Source organism: Barbus barbus, assembly GCF_936440315.1.
Source record: "Barbus barbus genome assembly, chromosome: 47".
NCBI classification, from domain to species: Eukaryota; Metazoa; Chordata; class Actinopteri; order Cypriniformes; family Cyprinidae; genus Barbus; species Barbus barbus.
This window is the reverse complement of record NC_136725.1, coordinates 2,255,726-2,268,159: the sequence shown is the minus strand read 5'-3', so window position 1 is coordinate 2,268,159 and position 12,434 is coordinate 2,255,726. Positions and strand designations below refer to the sequence as shown.

At 39.5% G+C, this 12,434-nt stretch overlaps 1 protein-coding gene across 5 annotated transcripts in view; it reads right to left on the bottom strand.

Moving 5' to 3' along the window:
• Positions 1–5,490: 5,490 nt before the first annotated feature.
• The window catches only part of LOC306865901 (inositol hexakisphosphate and diphosphoinositol-pentakisphosphate kinase 2-like), a 71,895-nt gene continuing 64,951 nt past the window's right edge, over positions 5,491–12,434 (bottom strand). For all 5 annotated transcript variants that reach the window (XM_079410734.1, XM_079410730.1, XM_079410731.1 and 2 more), the window contains 3 exons: positions 10,925–11,068; positions 10,717–10,830; positions 5,491–6,364 (listed from right to left, as the gene is read on the bottom strand). In XM_079410734.1, coding sequence (XP_079266860.1) covers positions 6,102–6,364; positions 10,717–10,830; positions 10,925–11,068 — 521 coding nt within the window. In that variant the 3' untranslated portion in view covers positions 5,491–6,101. The remainder of the gene's footprint in view (positions 6,365–10,716; positions 10,831–10,924; positions 11,069–12,434) is intronic.

The following is a 12,434-nucleotide window of genomic DNA, read 5'->3' as shown; positions in this document are numbered from 1 at the left end:
GATGCTGACAAATCCAGGGTAAGTATACAGCACGCTTCTAACACTCTCACCACCTCTACTCCATGTGTTTCTCTGCACAGACCCTGTGCACCCAGGACACGATCTTCCCAGATGTCCTTCACTCCGGCGCCGGGACGCCACGGACCCTGGGTGCACCAGCAGCGGAAGACGCGAGCTAAGCCCCGGGCGACGACCTCTCCGCCTCCGGTCTTCGAGATCTCCACCCGGAACCACTTCGCTCCCCTCCGTGAGACGGAACGCAGCGCTGTGATCGTCGGACACTCCATCATCCGGCACGTCCGTGCTACGTTAGCTGAAGGTAAATTGCACACTCACTGTTTCCCCGGTGCTCGTGTTCTCAATGTTTCTGCGCAGATACCCGCAATCCTGATGGGCGACGAGAGCATTGGTGCTGTCGTGCTGCACGCGGGGGTTAGCGACACCAAGCTGCGGCAGACGGAGACACTGAAGAGGGACTACAGGAGCCTGATCGAGACGGTACGCAGTACATCGCCCGCGGCGACGATCATCGTGTCAGGACCGCTTCCCACGTATCGACGAGGAAGTGAAAGGTTCAGTAGACTGTTTGCTTTAAACGAATGGTTATTGTCATGGTGTAAAGAACAGAAACTGCTCTTTTGTTAATAATTGGAATCTTTTCTGGGGGCGTCCTAGGCTTTTCCGTGCTGATGGCCTGCACCCCAGCAGAGTCGGAGCGGAACTCCTGTCGGACAACATCTCCAGGACGCTACGCTCCATCTGACTAGTAAGCCAATTCTCAAATAACTGCTATGATGACTTTTGTTCTACCCACTTAAAAGATAGAAGTACTTGCGTTGTCCAATGTATACAGACTGTGTCTGTTCCCCGAATAGCAAGGTCAAAATATAAATTTAATGCAGGATCTAGAAAAAATCTGATCGTGATTAAACCAGGAAAACGCAAAATAAATGAACAAAAACAATTTTTAAAGCTTGGGCTCCTAAACATTCGATCACTCGCACCCAAAGCAGTTATTGTAAATGAAATGATCACAGATAATAATTTTGATGTACTCTGCCTGACTGAAACCTGGCTGAAACCAAATGAATATTTTGGTCTAAATGAGTCTACTCCACCGAGCTACTGTTATAAACATGAGCCCCGTCAGACTGGCCGTGGCGGCGGTGTTGCAACAATATATAGTGATATTCTCAATGTTACTCAGAAAACAGGAAACAGGAGGTTTAACTCATTCGAAATACTTCTGCTTAATGTTACACTGTTAGATATGCAAAAGAAATCTCTCCTATCTCTTGCTCTGGCTACTGTGTATAGACCTCCAGGGCCATATACAGATTTCCTAAAAGAATTTGCATAAATACACATGAACTAGACGAAATGACGAGCAACATGGGCACTATCTTCTCTAACACATTAGAAGCTGCTGCCCCCCTCAAATTGAAAAAGGTAAGAGAAAAACATACTGCGCCATGGTACAACAGTTATACCCATTCTCTCAAGAAAGAAACTCGTAATCTTGAGCGCAAATGGAGAAAAACTAACTTGGAAGTTACCTATCCTAGTACTAAGCCTTGGGGTATTCCAATTTGCATTGTAAAAAGTGCTATATAAATTATGGTGACTTGACTTGAAACAAGTCACATTACACAAGAACAATACGTTTCATATGGCTTTTCATCTTCAGTCCTTAAGAGGCAGATCGGATATTCCCCTGCTAATGCCAGCTGTATGTCATTTAAAAAAAGCAATGGTGGCCAATGATGTCAACTCAGGTGGGCGCTTTTCCCGGCAATGTGTCCAAGTCCACGGTTTTCCTGCAAAACTGTGCTACTTTTACATTGTTGCTGCAGGTTGTTTTTTAGTCCGCGGGGAACACAATTTTGAAGGAGTGACCCCCGATGGAGGGGGAAAACCATAGAAAAAACGTGATTGGGCTAGTTTTCATTAGCAATTAGCCTGTTTTTGTTTCACATACCTGGCAACCCTGTTTACCTCTATACGTTTACTTTGAGTTGTTCCACTAAGTCTAAGGTGTAAATGCAGATATTAGTGAAGTGACCCATACTCAGAATTTGTGCTCTGCATTTAACCCATCCATGTGCACAGTGCACACACACAGCAGTGAACACACACACACTGTTAACTAGGGCTGTAGTACTCGAGTCCGGTCTCGACCGAGTCCAGCATTATGATTTTTTTTTCTCCTTCCAAACAAAACCACATTCGCATGTCGCGCCTAAAAACGCGTGGGAAAAGCTATGCGCGCGGCTTTCTCCTTCTTTCCAGCTGCGCTCTATGCTCGCGCTCCTGTGGCGTCTGCCGTTGCTAAGCAACCATGACCTGTGCTCTCCATGAAGACGTGGCGGTTTCAGCAAAGGATAAATGGAGCACTAAAAATCCCTTGCAGTAGCTCTGCAACTAAATTTATTTAAAAAATGTCTGTCCTTGTACAGCTATGATCAGCTGTCTCTCCACCTTGGCTTAGCTTTCAATTTTGTTACGGGAAAGGATGAAGCTGATTGGCTGGTTCTTGTCACATGACCCACGGTGCACTTGCTGCTTCTGAAAAGTTTAGATGTTTCTAATTTAATTTTCTATATGTTAGATTGTGTTTTATTAACGTCTACACCTACCCCAGCCCTAAACTTACTCTTTACAATAATGAAATAATAATTATTGTTGTACAGTGTGACAAAAATGACTGTATTTATGTGCGCATGCCCAGTAGCGCCAAACGTATCCCTTCTAGCCTTGACTCATCTGAACGCCTTTGATTGCCATTGCTTTAATAAACTCAATGTTGTAAGGCTCACCGCTGTTAAAAAAAAAGATGATTTTTTGTTGGCCCTAATATTTAGTTAATTATTCATTTAATTATTCATCACAAGTAATCATCATTGCAAAAACCTCCACTGTTATCACACATCGCAGAATTTCCTCATTTCATGCAGGACTATTATTACAAAGGCCAAATCAATGCAAATCAGTGCATATGTCTATGTTATACACAATTATTATTATAAAGCAGTATAATATATATAATATTGTATAACAATACTGTTACACTATAATAAAAAGACTGAAGATGTGAAGTAGCACTTCAGCATGTGTGAGATTAACTCTGCTGGGAGTACATGTGAGACCACACTCAAGAGTGAGAAATAACACTGAAGCAGAGTTACAGTTAATGAGGTAATTAAGAGAGTCATTGAGTGCTGATTGACCATTATTGAAGACACCTGATGTTAACGAGCAGAATCACCAAAGAAGAAAATCACCATTTCTGTCACCATTATAGTGGTCAGCGTTTACTTTAGTTGGGCTCTTGACCCTTATGTTGTTAAAGTTAGGTTTTGTTTGGCTGCTATAACTGAGTTACAACAGACAGACAAACAAACAAGAAAAAAAAATGTGATGTTGGTGATGTTTTTACATACACTCATTTAGGACCTAAAACAGTCAGATTTACCTTGTTGATTATACAAATCCTGTTATTCTACAGTATTCAATAATTAAATGGGTTTCTTGAAAGCTGTTCTGGTAATTAAAAGAAAAAACAATCTTATTTTAGACACAGATATGAAGAATCAGAACAACGGTGACAAACAGCATCAACAGATCAACTCTAAACATTAGAAAACAAGCTACTAAAAGTCACATAAAAAATAATAATAATAGTAAGAATAAAGGAAATTACTAAGAAAAATCAGCTAATAATTTCTTCACACCGCAATGCATCATGGGAGCCATGGATGAAATTGATTGGTGGCACCCAGAATGCACTGCAACATGCTTGTTTGATTGTCACCTTGTTGAGATTCACAGGTTGATTCTTGAGTGTCTAAATAACAAACTCTTTCCAAAGATTTTCGAACAAACTGTTTTAAGAAATTCCTCGGCTTGTATTGAAAATGCTGGTAATCCTACGCTAATGAATCACAAGACTGTTATAATCATCAATGATCTAAATCAGAGATTTAAGAAAAACAATACACACACGTTTATGTGTGTATATATATATATATATATATATATACTTTTTTCTCTTTTCTTGTTTGTCTGTCTGTTATAATTCTGTTTAACAGCAAAGCAAAATCTAACTCTAAAGATGTAAGGGTCAAGAGCCCAACTAAAGTAAACGCTGACCACTATAATGGTGACAGAAATGGTGATTTTCTTCTTTGGTGATTCTGCTCGTTAACATCAGGTGTCTTCAATAATGGTCAATCAGCACTCAATGACTCTCTTAATTACCTCATTAACTGTAACTCTGCTTCAGTGTTTATTTCTCACTCTTGAGTGTGGTCTCACATGTACTCCCAGCAGAGTTAATTTCATCCTGGATTTTTTTGCTGTGTACCTAAAGTAAATAAAATGTAAATAAAGTAAATAAAAATAATTTGATCCTACAGCTCCAAACTTGGTCCTAGAGTGTCCTGCAGAGTTTAGCTCCAACCCTAATTAAACACATTTGAAGCAGCTAATCAAGCCCTTACTAGACACACTAGAAACTTCCAGATAGGGGTGTTAAGCCAGTTGGAGCTAAAGTCTGCAGGGCATTGGCCCTCCAGGATCTAGCTTGAAGACCCCTGTCCTACAGAGTTGTTACTTTGCACATATGCTTTTTGATCATTACAAATAATAATGCAAAATTATTTTCTTAGAATAGAAGATATGCTGTCTCTCGCATCACATACATTATCAATAATTGAGTATGTGGTCTTGAAGAGGATCCTTTTTTTCTCTCATTTGGACTCGGTCTCGACTAGTCCTGGTCTTGGACTCGACAAAACTGGACTTGCCTCCAGCTCTACCATGAACACACACCCGCAGCAGTGGGCAGCCGATGCTGCAGCGCCCAGGGAGCAGTTGGGGGTTCAGTGCCTTATTCACTCCCCCCACCGACAATTCCTGCCGGACCTGAGACTCAAACCCACGACCTTCGGGTTACAAGTCTGACTCTATAACCATTAGGCCACAACTCCCCAACAAGATATTGGTTATGGGTCACTTTTAAAAGCTGGTCATTAAAAACTTTGGATATAGTTAACAATCAGAAGTGGGCATCAAGATCAGCAGTGTAAATACGGCCCTAGACACTAGTGATGTCTGATCCAGTGCTTCCCAAACCTGTCCTGGGTGTCCAATTCTGTTCCTGCAGGGCCATATTATATATAGTTTAGCTTTAACACTGATCAAACTCACCAGTTAACCAGCTAGTCAAGGTCTTCAGGATTACTACAAAGTTACAGGCCACTGTGTTGGAGAAGCTTGGAGAAAAGTGGACCTCTGAAACCAAACTTTGCCAGGACCAGGTACTAGATAATTATGCGATTAGATTGGAACACAAATTATGTTGGGGCCAGAGTATTGAAGATGTGGCTACTGAAGAACTATTCAACCACTTCCAGTTTTCTAATGCACAGTTTAGTTTGGACTCAATTGCTTTGATTTTTCATTAACTTAAAAATACCAACAGCCAAATTTCCAATTTACACAACATTCATGTTTAATTTCAGTTTGATGGAAAAGTAATTGTTAACATAAGGCAGATGTTAGCTGCAGTGGAGGGAAAGAAGTGCACAGTCTGATTGTAATCAAATCTACACATTAAATATATGATTCTAAACAAGAAATATCACTTTGGACCTTGTTTGATGAGGCCACAGGAAGTGCTGCATTCATTAAATATTCCAAAGGAATTAAATCCAGCTGCAGCAACATGTCATACTATGACAAGTAGTTCTATGTGAGCTTTTACATTTTAACAGTCAAATATACAAGATCAATGTAACACGTTCTTCTGAACCATTCAAGGTGAATGGAAAAGCTAAATAAGCCTACGATATGATTGTAATTACAACAATGTGATATATTTTGGTGGACTGTGTTTTGGTATCAAACATTCAGTGAGATGTTCCTTTAAATGCAAATAAAGGTACAGCTAATTCTGACAAATTCTTGTCACTAAAAGTAATGAGGCCTGTAACATGCTCTGAGTTTTGGTTCACTGGGTCCAGTTAACGTATACATCAGTTGTCCATGAGCTTGGCATGTGGTCACCTGCTTTGATAGCCGTGTTTTTGCAGGAATGGATGTCATGTGTAAAATCCTGACATGGTTTTTGTAGCACTCTTGTTTTCTAGAGCAGGGGTGTCACGTGTTGCTGTGCCACTGGATTGTTGTTGGGTTTTAACAGCAGAGTCATGAGATTCAGGTGGCAAATGGATGGAAATGTTGGGAGGAGGCTTGGGCTGCTTGGTCTCTGAGCTTGGCTGTGAGGTTTTGCCGCTACTCACACCATGCTCTGAAATATCTGCTGAAACGCCTCTGGGTTTTCTGGCTTTAAAATGAACTTGCTCTGAAAGGAAAAAAATATATTGAGTAAACAAACAAAGGGACACACTGGTGACAAGTATGTCTTGAGCTACTTCAGCAATTTTATCTGATAGTGTTCCATTTCTGATGAATAAATGTTTCCAACTCCTCTCGAACAATGAATTTGCATGACTTCTTTCTATTCTTGCTAGTTCGTGATCACTGCATGAGGATTTTTATTTCATATTTATTTACTGTAATTCAGAAAATATTTGTACCACCAATTCACTGACAAGAAAGTTTTAGTTTACACAAGAGTAATATCTAGCCAATTACATATTTTAGATCAGGGGTCAGCAACCAGTGGCAAGCAGAGGAATAATCACTAGCTATGTTTCCATCACCCTGTTTTAATGCGCATTTTGAAGTATTGCATCAGAAATGAGTGATGAAAACGCCAAATTTAAAAAAATAATAATAATTAGCAAAAAAGTTTACACGCTCGCTTGAGTTGGATTTGGTCTTGCGTGAAAAAGGGTTAATACGAATAATGGGAGATGGAAACGCATTTGCCAAATAAATTCCTCAAAAGGTCATGTGACTGCGCAATGGGATGGCATAGCTAGCAGACCGATCTTGTTGCACAGTATCTGAAACGCTGTTATGATCAGTTAAATACCCGAGTAAAGTCTGTCGTCAAAGTATTTCTGTATAATTGCCTTCCAGAACTGTTACACGACTGCATTCCCAAACAGCAGGCATCCACGAAAGCAATGACCTTTACTGACATTTACTGCGTTTCATCTGAATTTGATGTTTTTTCTTTGAAATAACTTTCTTCTTATCAGTTGTGTTTATTAGGGTTGTATGTTACACATAATATTGTTAAATTAATGTTTATTGCATATTTCAGTTTAATGAGTCTCACCATGATGGTGTTTAGTGCTTGTGTGAATGACACTGTGCACCTTCTATATACAGTGCCCTCCATAAGTATTGGAACAGTAAAGGCAAAATTGCTCTGTTGGCTGTGGAGTCAAGACATTTGCAAATATGATTAAAAGGTGAATATGAGACAAAACTACAGAATGTCACATTTTATTATTAGCCGTTTCAACACATAGATGTTTTACCAAATAAACAGAACAGCACTTTTAGAGTTCATCCCACTCATTGATGTGAGCATAAGTATTGGGACAGTTGAACATAAGGCAGATATAAAAGATTAAAAGCTATTATTTAGTTGCAGATCTCTTGCACACAATCACAGCAGTGAGTCTGTGACCCATAGACATCACCAGACTCTTGCTCTCATCCTTTGAAATACTTTTCCCAGCCTTTAATGCAGCCAATCCCAATTGTTGCTTGTTTTGGGGAGTTTCAGCCTTTACTCTCCTCTTCAGCTGGTGAAATTCATGTTCAATCAGATTTAAATCTGGAGATTGACTTGGGCAATCTAAGACTTTCCATTTCTTTGCTCTTATAAACTCCTTGACTGAACTGGCAGGGTGTTTTGGGTCATTGTCCTGATGCAATATGAAGCACTTCCCAATGAATCTGGTGGTATTTTCTTGAATATTGGTAGGCAAGATGGTTTTGTACCCTTCCAAATTCATTCTGCTACTGTCATCATACATTAAGTCATCAGTAAAGTTGAGAGGGCCTGTTCCAGAGACAGCCATGCATGCCCATGCCATGACACCACCTCCACCATGCTTTACAGATGAGGCTGTATGCTTGGGATCATTGCAGTTCCCTTTTTTCTCCACATTAGTGCTTTCCCATCACTTAGATAAAGGTTCATCTTTGTCTCATCGGTCCATAAACACAGGTCCAAAACTCTTCTGGCTCACCTTTGTGCTTTTTTGCAAACTCTAATCTTGCCTTTCTATGTTTGGTGCTGGTCAGAGGTTTGCATCTTGCTGTGTAGCATCTGTAATTCTGTGTCAAAGTCTCCTGAGGACAGTAGATTGTCAGAGCATCACCCCAGCTTTCTGGAAGTTGTTGCTGATTTTACAGACACGTCTTTTAGGGTTCATTTTCACAGCTTTTTTGATTTGTGTGTCATCAACTACTGTTGTTTTCTCAGCTGATCAGGTAGTTGTTGGTTGCTGGTGGTTTCCAAACTCTTGATTTCTCCATGCCCTTTGTTTTTGCTAGAGCTCTAATTGACTTCCTCTTTTCTTTTAGCATCCAAATTGCTTGCTTTTCTCTCAAAGTCAGCTCCCTCATCTTCATCCTGGTTTGTGTGTGTCATCAGAATACAGAAGTAATGGATATAACTGATACGACACATTCCCTGCTTTTAATATCTGAAGAATTAATGCAACAGGACACAGCTGATCACTTAGAAAGACCTGTGAGGCAACTGCTCCAATACTTATGCTCACATCAGATAGAGGGATGAAACTATAAAAGTGCTGAACTTCTTAGCTGGTAACACATCTGTGTGTTGAATTCAAGGATTCAAAGATTTTTTATTGTCATTCCATACACGGAGTACATGAAGGAACGAAACTTAGTACTGAGGTCCCAATCAAAAACATAACCAATAAAAACACTCAAATCTAAGAAACATCATCCTCAATAAATAACATAGCAATCCATAATCTATACTTACACTATTATTTAAAAACACTAAAACTATGATACACATACGAATATCTATGTTATTGCACACAAGGTAGAAAAACAAGAGTTTATCATCCGAACAGCCTCTGGAAAAAAACTGTTCCTAAGCCTAGTTGTTCTTGCCCGGATAGAGCGCAACCTTCTGCTGGAGGGAAGCGGGGTAAACAGTCCATAGGCAGGATGGGAAGAGTCCTTGATGAAACTGGCCGCTCTGTCCCAACATCTACTAATGTAAATATCCTCAATGTTGGAAAGACTGCTGCCAGTAATCCCCTGCACCGATTTCACCACCCGCTGCAGAGCCTTCCTGTCTGCAGCAGAACAGTTTCCAAACCATACAGTAGCACATGATGTAAGCATACTCTCCACCGCACCCCTATAAAAGGATGTAAGGACCGCGGTGCTCAGACCAGCCTAAGCCTCCTCAAGAATTACAGTCGTTGATTAGCCTTCTTTATTACACTCATAGTATTAATATGCCAAGTTAAGTCATGGTCGATGTGTATCCCAGATATTTAAAACTAGGGACGACCTCAACAAATGTTCCTCCGATACAAAGAGGAGCAGGAAGGCTCCTACCAACTCTCCTGAAGTCCACAATCATTTCCTTTGTTTTCTTAGCATTATTGCAGAGGTTATTGGCTTTGCACCAAGCTTCCAGTTGCACAGCCTCTGCTCTATAATTAGTCTCATGAAGTGAAGTGACATTCAGCCAAGTATGGTGACCCATACTCGGAATTCGTGCTCTGCATTTAACTCATCCAACGTGCACACACACAGCAGTGAACACACACATACACACACACACAGCAGTGAACACACACACACACAGCAGTGAACACACACACACACACAGCAGTGAACACACACCCGGAGCAGTGGCCAGCATTTATGCTGCAGCGCCCGGGGAGCAGTTGGGGGTTCGGTGCCTTGCTCAAGGGCACCTCAGTCGTGGTATTGAGGGTGGAGAGAGCGCTGGACATTCACTCCCCCCACCTACAATCCCTGCCGGCCGGAGACTCGAACCCGCAGTCTCCGATGAGCCAATAACCTCATCGTTGCAGGAGATTAGCACCACTGCTATATCATCCGCAAATTTCACCACATGGCTGTTTGAAAATGTAGCGGAACAGTCATAAGTTAGTTAATCACCCAATAATAAAATGTGACATTCTGTAGTTTTGTCTCATATTCATCTTTTAATCATATTTGTAAATGTCTTGACTCCACAGCCAACAGAGCAATTTTGTCTTTACTGTTCCAATACTTATGGAGGGCACTGTATGTTATTATTTAAAAGCTGCTTGTGATGGGCTTTGGTTCATCATGTGACTTTCTCATCACCATTTGGTGGTTATCAGTGTATTTCAAAGGTACAAAACAGATTTCAGTACTTCAATAGCTTGGTATATTAACATTATATCAGTTCATGAAATGACGGTATTTAACTGTAAATTTAAATTAAAACCGTAAAACATAAAATGTTGTTACCGTATTTTTAATGGTAGAATTCCGGCAACCACAGCTGCCGTTTTTTTACCATAAATTTTCCGGATTTATTTTTTACAGTACAACTACTTTTCCAGGAACAGTAACAAGTGTAAAATATACTGCTATTCTCAAGGTTTTCCATGATGACTGTGGGAACCCTAATAAATCAGAAGTGACTATCCATTTTCTTTTGCATACATTAAATTATGAACTGTTTATGTAGTAATTTGTTCCAATATTTCAACATCAATATTTGCATTTAATGCAACATGCCTGATGCACTCTTTTCTGGTGAGCACGTCTTCTTTCCAAGAGACTGTGTAAAAGGACAGGGCAAAACTTTTGCTGGAGTGTAAGTGTTCAAAGGAGCCTTCTTTGTGGGCACAGCTGAGGGTTGACAAACAGAAACCGGTTAAGATGAATGTACAGCAAAGCACACACATTATACAGTGGCAGTCAGTGTATAATGTCTTGACCATACCTGGGGAGGATGCAGATATCTCCAGTACTGGATCATGAGATGTAGCTATGGAGGCGAGGAAGTCATCCACTTGTTTGAGAGAGAGGGAATTATGGAGGGTCTCCAAGGGACAGATTGAAGGAACCATAGAGTACAACTCAAAACCTTCAATGAAATATACCAGAATATCAGAACTTGAAAAAAAGACTGTAGAACATCTTCAGCTAGAATAATCATTTAGCATGAACTATAACTTAAGATCTTGGACACATGGCGTTCCATTTCCTCTGAAAGTGACAAGCAACAACTCCATCAAACGTGAGTTTGAGGTGGTTAGGATGGAGACAGATGGGTCACACAAAGAACAGCTCACAGTACCTTCAATCTACCAAAAACATCACTTGGCCAAGATGAATTTATGAAGCGGAAATGATAATCGACCTACCTTGTATACATTTTTGTTTTAATTTCTCAGATGAAACTAGTGAAACAACATGATTATGATTTGATTGATTCACATCATGCATTTTGGCACAAGATGTCTGAATATAATCTTCAGGAATCGTTCTAATAAAAGCAATAAGCAATGAGAGGCCATGCATTACAGTGATTATTCCACTGTAACAGTCTCTCATGGTTTATTGTATTAATACACACCAGCAACAGATATATAATATAAAAGACACCAACAGTCTTTAGCCTAACTCTGTTAACAGTTGCCAAGCAGCAGTTCATTTATATAATGTGCAATGCGCTTTGGGTATTAGAAAAGCGCATAAATAAAAAATATTATTATTTTTTTTTATGATAACTGTGGATTTACTAGCATTTCACTGTGGACTGAAATAAAAGATAGAACTGATTACATTTATATTATTTCTACTTATATTTAAATGCTATAACAATAAATTAAGAGGCATCTTAAGATCTAATCACAACCATATAAGCCAACAGATATTAGGCAATGTTCAAATTAATAGGTTTGGTGATTTACTCAGAATAGGTCTTAAATGTGAAGATTGTCTAAAAAAAAAATTAAAATACATTAAAAAATATAAATGAGCATTTACTTGTTACTTTTCCTTCTGCGAATGCAAAGAATAAACCAAAAACATACAATGCTCAGAGGATAGTTTTCTTGTGGATACATAAAGTTAAAAATGAAATGGGACTCTGATTTGTTTTCTTTTAATTTAATAGGAGAGATCATAGTGGACTGGGAGTTTGGTAAGGGTCCAAACGGGGTAGAAAGACTAAATCTAAATACTTACTACACAAGTTTGGGAGCCAGAGCCTAAATAAAATAAGCACTAGACAGGATAGAACAAGTATATTAAGCATGATTAACACTTACCACTGAACATACTGGAAAACACTGACCCATTTAGAAAAGCAGATTAAAAGAAAAAAACAAAAACAAACAATAAAAATGATATGCTAAAAATGGGCAATTTTCTAAACTTCCAAAAACATAATCTTAGATCTTACCCACCTATTAAACACTACAACCCATGTTATAAATATTCAGGGA